This window comes from Aspergillus nidulans, chromosome II (genome assembly GCF_000011425.1).
Source record: "Aspergillus nidulans FGSC A4 chromosome II".
Lineage (NCBI taxonomy): Eukaryota > Fungi > Ascomycota > Eurotiomycetes > Eurotiales > Aspergillaceae > Aspergillus > Aspergillus nidulans.
In genome coordinates, this window is record NC_066258.1 from 520,806 (window position 1) to 533,023 (window position 12,218).

Genomic DNA, 12,218 nt, shown 5'->3' on the forward strand with positions numbered 1-12,218 from the left:
TACGACGTAGAGCTGTCTGGAGCTCGTCAATGAACCTAGGCTAATTCGTATCAGCGACAGACATGAAGCTGAATTTACTTGCTGGTACAAAGACAGATTGTTAGTCTTTAGACGCCTTTTAGCATGATGAGCAAAGCTCGGAACTTACTCAGCGCCGTGAGGCTAACTAAGCAATTTACAAGCCACGATCCGCCAGCTTGACTCGATGCCTCTTCGAACACGACTAATTCCAGAAGCGAATGTTGGGATTGGGCGTCCGTCGACTGAAATCTCGCCCATCGTTGCTTGACCTCATAGCAAACCGTGGTGTTGTTGTCCAGTCCGAGCCTCCAGACCCGCCATCACCGCCCAGGCCAGACGACCTGCCACCGCTCCCCGTTTCGCCCGCTCCCTCCACCTGCAGTGACAGCATCAGCTCGAGCAACGATACCTCTAACGATACCTCCATCCCGCAGCCCTTCTCTTCGTCCACCACCTCCATTCAATCTCCGGCTTTTCACACCATGGCCCCCTCTGGAAAGGGCTCCTCGAGCTCTGAAGATGCCCAGCTCGGTGCTGTCTTCTCCGTCTCCGGCCCCGTTGTGGTCGCCGAGAACATGATCGGATGTGCCATGTACGAGTTGGTGAGTGACACTAGTTTATGCAGTGCCTTTCTGGGCTATCGCTCAAGCTGCTGCCATCGGTGAAGCTCTTCTACGCGGGCTTTGTTGCTTACCATCGATGATTAGTGCCGAGTCGGTCATGATCAGCTAGTCGGAGAGGTTATTCGTATTGATGCGGATAAGGCTACTATCCAAGTCTACGAAGAAACAGGTACTGCCTCCGCCTATTATGATATGTCATCAATCTGACAATACTGTTCTTAGCCGGTCTAACGGTCGGTGATCCCGTCATGCGAACTGGCAAGCCCTTATCCGTCGAGCTCGGCCCCGGTTTGATGGAAACGATCTATGACGGTATTCAGCGACCCCTCAAAGCCATTTCCGACGAATCGGGTAGTATTTATATTCCCCGCGGTATTAAAGTCAATGCGCTGGATCGCAAGAAGAAATGGGACTTCAAGCCCGGCAAGTACAAGGTCGGCGACCACATTACAGGCGGTGATATTTGGGGTACCGTTTTCGAGAACAGCTTGTTGAACGACCACAAAATCCTCCTTCCTCCCCGCGCAAAAGGTACGATCACCCGGATAGCGGAAGCCGGTAGCTACACTGTTGAAGAACAACTGCTGGAGATTGAATTCAACGGTGTCAAGACCACACATGGGATGATGCACACCTGGCCTGTCCGTGTCCCCAGGCCGGTCAACGAGAAGCAGTCCGCCGACTCGCCGTTCATTGTTGGCCAGCGTGTGCTAGACTCTCTATTCCCTAGTGTTTTGGGCGGTACCGTCTGCATTCCCGGTGCCTTTGGTTGCGGCAAGACTGTCATCTCTCAAAGTGTGTCCAAATTCTCGAACAGTGATGTCATTGTCTATGTCGGATGTGGTGAGCGTGGTAATGAGATGGCTGAAGTGTTGATGGATTTCCCAGAGGTATGCTCATTAAACGTTGCCGAATATCGCCAATACTAACGTGCTTGTAGCTCAGCATCGACATTGGTGGCCGCAAGGAGCCTATCATGAAACGTACATGCCTGATCGCCAACACCTCTAACATGCCTGTTGCTGCCCGTGAAGCGTCCATTTACACCGGCATCACCATTGCGGAGTACTTTCGTGACCAGGGCAAGAACGTGGCCATGATGGCAGACTCTAGTTCCCGATGGGCCGAGGCTCTGCGTGAGCTTTCTGGTCGTCTAGGAGAGATGCCGGCTGACCAAGGTTTCCCTGCCTACCTTGGCGCCAAGCTCGCCTCTTTCTACGAACGCGCTGGTAAGAGTACTGCTCTGGGAAGCCCCGAGCGAGAGGGAAGTGTTAGCATCGTCGCCGCCGTCAGTCCGCCCGGTGGTGATTTCTCAGACCCTGTCACTACCAGTACGATGAGTATCGTCCAGGTCTTCTGGGGTCTGGACAAGAAATTGGCCCAGCGCAAGCACTTCCCTTCAATCAACACAGGTATCTCTTACAGCAAATACACCCCGGTGCTCGACCGTTACTACGAGAAGCACCACCCCGAGTTCCCTCGTCTGCGTGAGCAAGTCCGAGAGCTGCTCTCCAAATCTGAAGATCTTGATCAGGTCGTACAGCTAGTCGGAAAGGCTGCGCTTGGTGACTCCGACAAGATCACATTGGATGTGGCCGCTATGGTGAAGGATGACTTCCTTCAGCAGAACGGATATAGTGACTACGACCAGTTCTGTCCTCTTTGGAAGACGGAGTATATGATGAAGGCATTCATGGGCTACCACGATGAAGCACAGAAGGCGATCGCCCAAGGCCAGAGCTGGCCCAAGGTTCGTGACGCCACCACCGACATTCAAACCTCCTTGCGAAACATGAAATTTGAAGTTCCGGATAACCAGGAGGAGGTGTCTGCGAAGGTGAGGACTATTTGACTGATTCTTTAAATACTTGCTAACTTGCAACAGTATGAGAAAATTCTGCAGACCATGTCTGAGCGGTTTGCCTCTGTGTCGGATGAGTAGAGAGATAACGTAGAGCGCTATTATACCTGAACGATGTTCTTTTTCCATTGATTTCCAGTTTATCGTCGGGAGCTTGTAGCATAGCAGCTTTCTGTAGTTATCTATCTGCCATACTATATATTATACACGCTCATCGCCTTCTTAAGAACATCAAATTGTTCTCATCAATTATAGCGACCTAACAATGTTAATCTTTAGGTATCAACATTTGATGTTGATGATCTGGGGTGGCTGGCGGCGAACTTTTCGAGTACGGGAGAATCTTAAAAGGCCACGCACCGCCTCTGCCCAAGCTGGGCTTTGTTGCTGCCTCTGGATTCGACTCGGCTGAAACTTGGCCGCTCGCCATCCCGCTTCTTTCACTTCCACCACATTAACTGCGCACTCGCGTCCTTTATATAGCTCCTAGTCTTCTTCTTCTTTCTTGGTTCTATTTTCTCTTTTCATCTGAAGCGAAAGTTGTTATACCTCTGTTGCCAGCATGGCAAGCCCAACGACCGGCTACTCGTGCGTGACCCTCACCCCTCGTGCTTGACCCCGTGCTTTAGATAACCGATTGCATTGCGACAACAGGATAAACGTCAACGACCCTAGCTTGATCTCACTGGTGAACAAGCTCCAAGATGTTTTCTCCACGGTCGGAGTAAGTGGCTACGTTCCGCAACTTGATCTCACTATCACGACCCCCTCCGCCCGACACCGCTTGTTGACCCGCTGCTAGGTTCAAAACCCCATCGATTTGCCCCAGATTGCAGTAGTTGGATCGCAGTCCAGTGGAAAGAGTTCAGTCTTAGAGAATATTGTCGGTCGCGATTTGTAAGTGGCCCGCATCCTCCTTGTCGACTGCAACACCAAGTTTGGGCCGCGCGTCGCTAACGGAGCTTCCCTATAGCCTCCCCCGTGGTTCTGGAATCGTCACTCGAAGACCTCTCATCCTGCAACTCATCAACAAGCCATCACAAACAAACGGTGTTAAGGACGAACAGCTCGAGACGACGGATAAGGAAGCGAATCTTGACGAGTATGGCGAGTTCTTGCACATTCCCGGCCAGAAGTTCTACGACTTCAACAAGATCCGTGATGAAATCGTTCGCGAAACCGAAACGAAGGTTGGCCGCAACGCTGGAATCTCCGCCGCTCCCATCAACCTGCGAATTTACTCTCCCAACGTCCTTACCCTGACACTCGTCGATTTGCCTGGTTTGACTAAGGTGCCGGTGGGCGACCAGCCGAAGGATATTGAGAGGCAGATCCGTGACATGGTTTTGAAATACATTAGCAAGCCAAATGCCATCGTTCTGGCTGTCACTGCTGCCAACCAGGATCTTGCCAACTCGGACGGACTGAAGCTCGCACGGGAGGTGGACCCGGAAGGTCAGCGCACCATTGGTGTGTTGACCAAAGTCGATCTCATGGACGAGGGTACAGACGTGGTAGATATTCTTGCTGGCAGGATTATCCCTCTGCGCCTGGGTTACGTTCCTGTGGTCAATCGTGGACAGCGCGACATTGAGAACAAGCGGCCTATTTCCTACGCGTTGGAGCACGAGAAGAACTTCTTTGAGAGCCACAAGGCGTACCGGAACAAGGCGTCTTACTGCGGAACGCCGTACCTCGCCAGGAAGCTCAACTTGGTGAGTAATTCCACGCACTGCTACAAAGCGTATTCTAACTGGAGTAGATCCTTATGATGCACATTAAGCAAACGCTGCCGGACATCAAATCTCGAATCTCGTCCTCGCTGCAAAAGTACTCGTCTGAACTGGCTCAACTCGGTGACTCCATGCTCGGCAACAGCGCCAACATCATTCTCAACATCATCACAGAATTTAGCAACGAGTACAGGACAGTTTTGGAGGGTAACAACCAGGAGCTTTCTAGCGTCGAGTTGTCTGGCGGTGCCCGTATCAGTTTCGTGTTCCACGAGCTGTACTCCAACGGTATCAAGGCGGTTGATCCCTTTGACCAGGTTAAGGACATTGATATCCGGACGATCCTCTTTAACTCGTCTGGTTCATCGCCCGCCCTTTTCATCGGAACTACAGCCTTCGAACTCATTGTCAAGCAGCAGATTGCCCGACTTGAAGACCCGAGTCTGAAGTGCATCTCTCTTGTCTATGACGAGCTTGTCCGCATCCTCGGTCAACTTCTGAACAAGCAGCTCTTCCGACGGTACCCAATGCTAAAGGAGAAGTTCCATGCTGTTGTTATCGCCTTTTTCAAAAAGGCTATGGAGCCCACAAATAAGTTGGTTCGCGATCTCATTGCAATGGAGACCACCTACATCAACACGGCCCACCCCGATTTCCTCAACGGGCACCGCGTAAGTCCTCAATCCTTTTCGCCCTAGCAATCACTAACGGGATAGGCCATGGCTATTGTCAACGAACGCCACGCCGCCGCTAAGCCGACCCAGGTGGACCCTAAGACTGGCAAGCCCCTGCCTCCCCGTGCTAACAGTCCCTCCGTGGAAGCAACTACCCCGGACACCAACAGCTCTTCCGGATTTTTTGGCAGCTTCTGGGCGTCAAAGAACAAGAAGAAGATGGCTGCTATGGAGGCGCCCCCGCCAAACCTCAAGGCATCCGCCGCTCTTTCTGAGCGCGAAAGTACCGAAGTCGAAGTCATCAGTATGTTTGCTTCACATCGAGGTCTTGAGATGATACTAATATCACACAGAGCTTCTTATTACCTCCTACTTCAACATTGTGAAGCGCACGATGATCGATATGGTCCCGAAGGCCATCATGTACACCCTTGTTCAGTAAGTACTCTCGCCTTAATGAGAAGGCGTTTGCTGATAGCCATAGATACTCCAAGGAAGGCATGCAGCGCGAGTTGCTTGAGAACATGTACCGCAATGCCGAGCTAGACGACCTCCTCAAGGAAAGCGATTACACCATTCGGCGGCGGAAGGAATGCCAGCAAATGGTTGAGAGTCTCTCGCGCGCCAGCGAGATCGTCAGCCAGGTGCAGTGATTGCATTAGACTGCGAGTTTGTGATTCCCAAATCGTTTTATCTGTTCTTGGTTTTCGGTGGGAAAGATTCGACACTTTCTTTTGTTCGCTCGCGGGATTCTGGGCTTCTGTGTTACGTTCCGTATACTTTCCTGATATGAGCAAGGGGTTGCTACGGCCGCATTTCTTTCCGATGTCGGGTCTTGAATCTTTCTCACGAATTTGTATCGCCTAATGATGATGCTTTGCTAGAATAAGATTAGTCGTACAGCACCAATGTACAGTATCCCTATATTACTTTGGTACGCACCATTCAGATTGGGCGCTTCTGGTGATTCAGTGGCAATTATCATTGAAAGTCACAGTAGGCAACTCATTCTGAATTGCTCAAAAAACTCCATCATCTGACCCCTTCACATGCCAACTGCTGAGCCACATGACCAAAGCCACACTATAAGCAGCTTAGGTGAGCTGGGTCCACAGTCGAAATAAGCTCTTTAGCGTCGGAAGCTGGAACCAATTAGCACGCTTTCTGTGCAGCACAAGGCTAAGAGCAAGTGCAACGTGGCTTTGGGTTAAAGTTGTATATGTACACGAGGCCCAAAGGCTCCATTTGGAAGAGCTAATGCTTGAGGCGTGTGTAGAAGTAAGTATATATGGTTGGACCTGGGTTAGCTGATGAAATCTGGCTCAGGTTAGAAATCAGACCGGCATAGGCTCCGGTACGTGTTATGTTTCGCTTTCAATGGGGCAGAGCAGCACGATCCTACAGTCTGGTTTGAAGTATGTTGCCCTTTGTGACAGAATGATTGCCTAGGTTGGCTATATCCCGAACTTGGAATAAACTGCTGGACTGAAGACTGGGCAATATGCCCGAGACAAGCCATGATAGGTGGATATATCTAGTAATAGGCTATTCAGACCAAACGGTGTCCATAGAATACTCTTATACCATCAGCAATTGAGCCGCTAGTCACCCACTCTTACCTCACGGACCCTCCAATTTACCCTGCGAATGCCGATAAGAGTAATACCATCCTTCCCTCCCTAAGTCCATTCGGACCCTATAATTCTCCTCAGCAATCTTGACAAGGTCCATATCCAGTTCTGCAACCAACACCCCCTCCTCATTTCCCATCTTCGCGACCGGCCCAACGACGGGGAGAACAACCCGCGACATACCCAGGAACTGTTCTTCGCCGGCAACATTGGCGAAGATAACGGCGCAAGTATTCTCGAAGCACCGCGCTGTAAGCACGGAGTCGAGGAAGAGCGCTTCCGAGTTTGGGTTGTGTTTGAGTGCTGCGGGGTTGGCATCGTAGCGACCCCCTATGACTCGTTAGTTTCTTCTGTCACAAGCGATGCAAGTACATAAAAGGTACAGTGAGTAAATCGTGAAAGGGGTCATACAATAAGTGGGCACAACCACAATTTCCGCCCCGGCAGATATTAGTTCGCGGAACGCCTCAGGGAAGGCCAAGTCCCAGCAAATCAGCAATCCAACCTTCCCTATCGGCGTATCAAAGACCTCATGCCGTTCCATCGCAGACGAAGTCAAATACTCCCGCTCGGGATGCCAGATGTTTTTCTTCCGGTACCGGCCGAGGATGGCGCCAGTGTTGGAGATGAAGTATGCTGTGTTATAGAGGACATAGGCGTCTTGATCTCCGTCCCTACCCTCTACAGGTTCAGAGGAGTTTTGCTCCGGGTGAGGATGCTTCTCCACTAATGTGCCCGGGACAATGGAGATGTTCAGCTCTTTGGCGAGGGACTGGTAAGCCTGCAGGTACTTTGATGTTTGGGAGGCATACGTAGCGAAGAGCGGGTCTTCTGGTGCCCAGCCAAAGAGGTGGTATCTTCCTCCATGTTAGAACATGCTTCTTTATTTGGCTAGATTGGAAATGGGTTGACGGCATACTCAGGTAACACTGCCAGCTCAGCGCCCTGTGCAGCGGCAGAGCGAATGTATTCGCATGCCGTCGCGTGGTTGTGTTCCACAGCGAGGTTCTACCGCAGTTAGCGCCAAGATCAGTATACAGAGATTTAGGTATATACCTTAATTGACCACTGAATGACAGCGACGCGGGGCATAATGGTTGGTTGTGTACTCAAAGCAATTAAACAGGGGCGGGACTGACTACGGAATAATGAGCCTCGGCGTTTTCGGCGGGGCGGGGTTTAGCCCGATCTATATCTGACATAATACTCACTCCTCACTCTCTCCCCCGTCATACTTTCATATATCAGTGATGCTCGGCAGTCCAATACGCACCCGAGCTTTCAAGCGCCCAATAATGTCAATTCGTAAACATATGTCGCATTTCCGAGTAATCGAGCACACAGTCCGGGCTCATCATATTCGAGAGCGCCTGGGCGCAGTCAAACCAGGCCACGAAAATGAGCTCAGACTTGCCGTAAAGCAGTACATTCCGCTTGATAATCCAGATCCAAAAGATGGTGATGTCACCTTGATCGGGGCGCAAGCAAATGGCTTCCCAAAGGAGCTGTATGAGCCTCTGTGGGACGATATATACGAACGACTGCGAAGCCACAATCGCCGCATCAGATCCATCTGGATCGCGGACGTTATGCAACAAGGACAGAGTGGTATCATGAATGAGGGGATTCTGGGGGATGATCGTCCGTCTATCCTCCTTGTTTTCTCTCAGTTGAGTCATAAGGAGTACCAAGACTGACTAGCATCTAGCCGACTGGCACGACCATGCGCGCGATCTCTTCTCGATGATAACCCAGTTCCGGGGCGAAATCCGCCAGCCAATTGTTGGAGTTGGGCACAGCATGGGCGGGATGCAACTAGCCCACCTCTCGCTTATGCACCCGTCCCTATTCAGCGCATTAGTTTTAGTTGACCCGACTATAACGCGCTCAAACGTGGGATTGAAGTTCGCACAGGCATCCATCTATAGACGGGATCTCTGGCGGTCTCGCGCGGAAGCAGTGCAAAAATTCAATTCTAACCCGTTCTACCAAGCATGGGATAAGAGAGTTCTTGAAAAATGGACGCAGTATGGACTTCGCGAGCTCCCTACGCTCCTGTATCCTATAACGGATCGGGATGGACCGGGAGCGGTGACGTTGACGACAACCAAAGCACAAGAGCTGTTCTTTTATTGCCGTCCCTCGTATATAGACGAGCGCTCTGGTCTTCGTTGTGGAGATCCAAAAGAAGATATGCACCCAGACGATATTGACGAAGATTACCCTTTCTACCGCCCAGAGCCGGTGCTGATGTTCCGCCGGTTACCCGAACTCAAGCCGCCTGTTCTCTATATCTTCGGTGGGAAGTCTGAACTGTCAACTCCAGAGGCGCGGAGGGAGAAGATGGAGATCACGGGAACAGGTTTGGGTGGGAGCGGCGGTGTAAAGGCTGGCGCAGTGGAAGAGGTTGTTTTGCCGGCCGGTCATTTAGTGCCCATGGAGCTTGCGAAGGAGAGTGCGCGGGCTACTGGAGACTTTGTTCATTCCAGACTGTCGCAGTGGGAGGCGAGAGTGAAGAGATATCAAGACGCTTGGCGGGCCGTTCCGCAGGAAGAGAGGGTCCAGGTTGACAAGCAATGGGAGAAACACTTGGGGGTTTCTAGACGGCCTAAGCTTTGATTGGACTCCCCAGCGTGTCAGCGGGTGGCTAAAGAGACAATTAGAGGATCATGCTGTAGATTGGGAATAAAGGAACAGGTTGACACATATACCCCCCGTAGTACTATCGCTAGTACAAGAGCGAAGATTGCTACCAAAGGACAGCGAGTGCGCCATGTAAGAGTAATAGCACGGTACGTGCTCGAGCAACGTCAACAAGAGCTAGAATCCAACCATTGCCTTACCACCAAGTCTGTGCTGCTATGCTAGAACGTCGGAAAGAACGTATAGTACCAACCATATCCTATATTTAGAAGAGCTGCTGAGCTCAACAGTCGTCATCTCTACCGCGACTCAAGGAGCATAGTAGAATAACCACCTTAGATACCCACAGAAGTTCAACATCAGATTCGGAGCATCGACTGCAGATGAACGGGAAAGAGTTTATTGAGCACGCTGATATGTTACAGAAAATCTAGTCTAGCCACGACGTCAGGCCATCTCTAGGCCTGTAACTCACGATTAGAATATGGGAGAAACGCCCATTGTCTGGTGGACAGAGCAGTGAGATGGATAGAACCTTATAATACAGACCAGTATTAGGTACTTCACACAGAGAGTCGTTAAAAGCTGATGGCCGTATGCAAACTATTTGAAGAATTCTGATGTTTCAACACCAGGATATGTGGTTAGCATGTCAGGAGTCAAGAGAATCCTTCACTGGCTCTGCAAAGATAGGCAATCGAGATAATGCGTCAGAGATAATACGAAGCTTTGCCGACCAGAAAGCCGGCAGATGAAATGAACATAATGGAGCCGGGGAATGGGAAAAAGGCCAAGTGGGCTATGGGTGTTCTCTGCTGATGCCGTCTAAATGCGGCTGGCTTTCTTCCTGTATTGCTGCATTGGCTATTTGCGCTCGTTCTTCAGGACTCGCGTCTCTCGAGCGCCCCTGCATACATATTCAAGACATGGATATCCCAATTTTATGGTCTATCTCAGCCGTATTCTACAAGATCCAAGGCAGCAAGAGCCAACAGGTCCCCACCTGATATCTGCCAAATGCCCAACTTCAAACGCGGCATTGCCCTCTTCTGCCGCGCTAGACATCATTGTTGGCACAAGACCATGCACTTGAACCCCCGGAGGCGTTATAAGAATCGATAATACCAACAATAGACCCGTACGTCCCTGCAATAGTCAAGAGACACCCGGCAAGAACCATGAAACTGCTCCAGCAGACCTTGAACCACCAGCTTAGTGGCTTACCCGACGTCCCAGAGCCCCAGTTATCATATAGCCACATACACCCAAAAGGCTGGAAGCACATCGGTGTTCCGAACAGGGCGCCCACGAACGAGACAAGGCTACTAAAAACTGGGATGCCGCTCGCGATTATGTAGGCAATCAGAGCAACAGCGAAGGTCGACCCCAACCAGGCTACCCAATGGATCAGCGTGTGGGATGTGAGATGTTTAGAGCCGCGGAGCATGCGGACGAAGATCTGTTTAGCGGGTAGCTGGGAGAGTCAGCGAAGCGTGCTTTCATTCGAAGAGGGAGAGGACTTTACATGAAGGAGGAGGACCATGGAAACGACCAGGCCGGGCAGGGCGATACCGTAACAGATCTTCTTGATCAGCGCCCCTGCCGAGCCCAGCGCTGGCGATGCAACATGAGAACCGCAGTAGTAGTACACGACCGTCCCACACACGATGTAGATGACCGTAATGATTGAGTGGGAGATTGCAAGGGCCCGAGTGTAGAGCCTAGGGTCTTTCATCTCGGCTGCAATGTTGAAGAACGCCGGCGTTCCGGCGTAGCTCAAGCACACCGTCGAGACCGCGGCCATGGCTTCAGCAAAGCTGGGGCTGTTGAACAGCTTGTAGTCAGCCTCGGGTACGACGCCGTCGATTGCGGGAGGATGGCCTTGGACTCCGACGGCAATTGTTACCGTGGACACTGGGACCGGTCAGGAAAGAGAACTACAAAGAGTAGTAGAGCACTCACCCGCAACAATGATACAGGCGGTACCTACCCATGCAAGCCAGCTCATTTTGGCGAGGGTCTGGATACTCGAAAGCCCAAACCCGACAACAGCGGCAATGGCCACAAAGATTGCAGTGCAGATGGCGTGCGAGGAGAGGGCGTTGAGGGCGATTGACACGCTCAACATGCCAGATCCCGAGACAAAAATCCAAACTGGGAACATTAGCAAGTAAAAGAGCGTATGGCGAATATCACTCACGCAAGGTATACGCCGCACCCAGCACTTCGAAGCCAATCCGGCCAAATAGCATCCTCCCAACATCATCGATTCCGTACACCTCTGGATGGCGCCTCTTGAAGACGCCCACCATCCAGTTTGACCAGCCGGTCATTCCAGAAATCGCCAACACAATAAGGATCCCCGGTATGAGGCCGACTGTGTCGAAGACCTGGGGGATAGACAGAACGCCCAGCCCCAGCTGGGCCTTCATCATCAAGGCTGTCGTTCCCTTCCAGCCAACCTGACCACGACTTGATTAGGTCAATCTTATTCAAAACGACCATGGGCCACTTACATCGCGGTAGTTGACGCCGCCTTCTCTGATTTCACCAAAGACCGCATCCTCTCTGATAGGAGCCTTATCAAGACTGTCGTCGGGGTATTCCTTCTCCATTGTGCAAGATCATACACTGCAGGCTCAAGGCAGAAACTGGACTGGCTGATAGTGGGCTAAGATATGAAAAACTCCTCGCGACCACCGGCCCGGGTAACACTAGGGTATCTGGGCAAGCCCCATATATTTCCCAATTAGGCAAGGTCGCCACTATTCCCAAGACGTGGGTCCGCCACCGATAACACCCCGCGTTTACATGATCGCCTCGAACTTCCTTTTTGTGCAATCTGGAGACCCGGGCATCAAAATGCGGAGGGCTTAACGAGACTTATGCTGGACGGCGGGGCATCTCGATGTAACATACGTCACGATAATCCAGCAAGCTACTACTTCTGTTGCGGAGAGACCTCTGCGGCAGAATACGTGCAAGATTTGTATCAATCATGACAGCATTGGACAGCAGATGATTGTGGGCAG

General features: G+C 51.4%; 6 protein-coding genes across 6 annotated transcripts, besides 1 other annotated feature; 4 read left to right on the forward strand and 2 right to left on the reverse strand.

Moving 5' to 3' along the window:
• Nucleotides 1–12,218: part of a sequence feature (contig 1.139 1..347029(1)) that runs on past both edges of the window.
• On the forward strand, nucleotides 263–1,984 carry ANIA_08021 (protein vmaA; the record flags this gene model as incomplete). The annotated part of the gene is made up of 5 exons (XM_050611183.1): nucleotides 263–623; nucleotides 729–813; nucleotides 867–1,534; nucleotides 1,585–1,945; nucleotides 1,977–1,984. The coding sequence occupies exons 1-5, from the start codon at nucleotides 504–506 to the stop codon at nucleotides 1,982–1,984; spliced, it is 1,242 nt and encodes a 413-aa protein (XP_050467234.1). The 5' UTR covers nucleotides 263–503.
• ANIA_08022 (uncharacterized protein) lies at nucleotides 2,252–2,717 on the forward strand. Its single transcript, XM_676199.2, has 2 exons — nucleotides 2,252–2,481; nucleotides 2,530–2,717. Exons 1-2 carry the CDS (start codon nucleotides 2,323–2,325, stop codon nucleotides 2,584–2,586), a joined length of 216 nt encoding a protein of 71 aa, XP_681291.1. The 5' UTR covers nucleotides 2,252–2,322; the 3' UTR covers nucleotides 2,587–2,717.
• On the forward strand, nucleotides 2,914–5,818 carry ANIA_08023 (dynamin-like GTPase VPS1). Its single transcript, XM_676200.2, has 8 exons — nucleotides 2,914–3,093; nucleotides 3,160–3,229; nucleotides 3,308–3,402; nucleotides 3,479–4,220; nucleotides 4,268–4,909; nucleotides 4,955–5,216; nucleotides 5,266–5,350; nucleotides 5,397–5,818. The coding sequence occupies exons 1-8, from the start codon at nucleotides 3,068–3,070 to the stop codon at nucleotides 5,563–5,565; spliced, it is 2,091 nt and encodes a 696-aa protein (XP_681292.1). The 5' UTR covers nucleotides 2,914–3,067; the 3' UTR covers nucleotides 5,566–5,818.
• ANIA_08024 (carbon-nitrogen hydrolase family protein) lies at nucleotides 6,533–7,635 on the reverse strand (the record flags this gene model as incomplete). Its single annotated transcript, XM_676201.1, has 4 exons — nucleotides 6,533–6,873; nucleotides 6,955–7,400; nucleotides 7,463–7,551; nucleotides 7,600–7,635. 4 exons carry the CDS (start codon nucleotides 7,633–7,635, stop codon nucleotides 6,533–6,535), a joined length of 912 nt encoding a protein of 303 aa, XP_681293.1.
• On the forward strand, nucleotides 7,839–9,162 carry ANIA_08025 (alpha/beta hydrolase; the record flags this gene model as incomplete). Its single annotated transcript, XM_676202.1, has 2 exons — nucleotides 7,839–8,184; nucleotides 8,252–9,162. The coding sequence occupies 2 exons, from the start codon at nucleotides 7,839–7,841 to the stop codon at nucleotides 9,160–9,162; spliced, it is 1,257 nt and encodes a 418-aa protein (XP_681294.1).
• Nucleotides 10,053–11,847, reverse strand: ANIA_08026 (uncharacterized protein). Its single transcript, XM_676203.2, has 5 exons — nucleotides 11,703–11,847; nucleotides 11,387–11,648; nucleotides 11,149–11,340; nucleotides 10,712–11,100; nucleotides 10,053–10,660 (listed from the first exon to the last, which is right to left on the reverse strand). The coding sequence occupies exons 1-5, from the start codon at nucleotides 11,799–11,801 to the stop codon at nucleotides 10,244–10,246; spliced, it is 1,359 nt and encodes a 452-aa protein (XP_681295.1). The 5' UTR covers nucleotides 11,802–11,847; the 3' UTR covers nucleotides 10,053–10,243.

What these genes read in the sequence shown, in the direction of transcription:
- ANIA_08022 (XM_676199.2), top strand. Translation starts at nt 2,323, where the DNA reads ATGATGAAGGCATTCATGGGCTACCACGATGAAGCACAGAAGGCGATC. An exon ending in AGGAGGAGGTGTCTGCGAAG is followed by an intron (nt 2,482 to 2,529) that starts GTGAGGACTATT and finishes AACTTGCAACAG; the next exon opens with TATGAGAAAATTCTGCAGAC.
- ANIA_08023 (XM_676200.2), top strand. Translation starts at nt 3,068, where the DNA reads ATGGCAAGCCCAACGACCGGCTACTC. An exon ending in AGCCCAACGACCGGCTACTC is followed by an intron (nt 3,094 to 3,159) that starts GTGCGTGACCCT and finishes TTGCGACAACAG; the next exon opens with GATAAACGTCAACGACCCTA. An exon ending in ATCATGTACACCCTTGTTCA is followed by an intron (nt 5,351 to 5,396) that starts GTAAGTACTCTC and finishes TGATAGCCATAG; the next exon opens with ATACTCCAAGGAAGGCATGC.
- ANIA_08026 (XM_676203.2), bottom strand. Translation starts at nt 11,801, where the DNA reads ATGGAGAAGGAATACCCCGACGACAGTCTTGATAAGGCTCCTATCAGA. An exon ending in GCGGCGTCAACTACCGCGAT is followed by an intron (nt 11,649 to 11,702) that starts GTAAGTGGCCCA and finishes AGTCGTGGTCAG; the next exon opens with GTTGGCTGGAAGGGAACGAC. An exon ending in CGCCTGTATCATTGTTGCGG is followed by an intron (nt 11,101 to 11,148) that starts GTGAGTGCTCTA and finishes GACCGGTCCCAG; the next exon opens with TGTCCACGGTAACAATTGCC.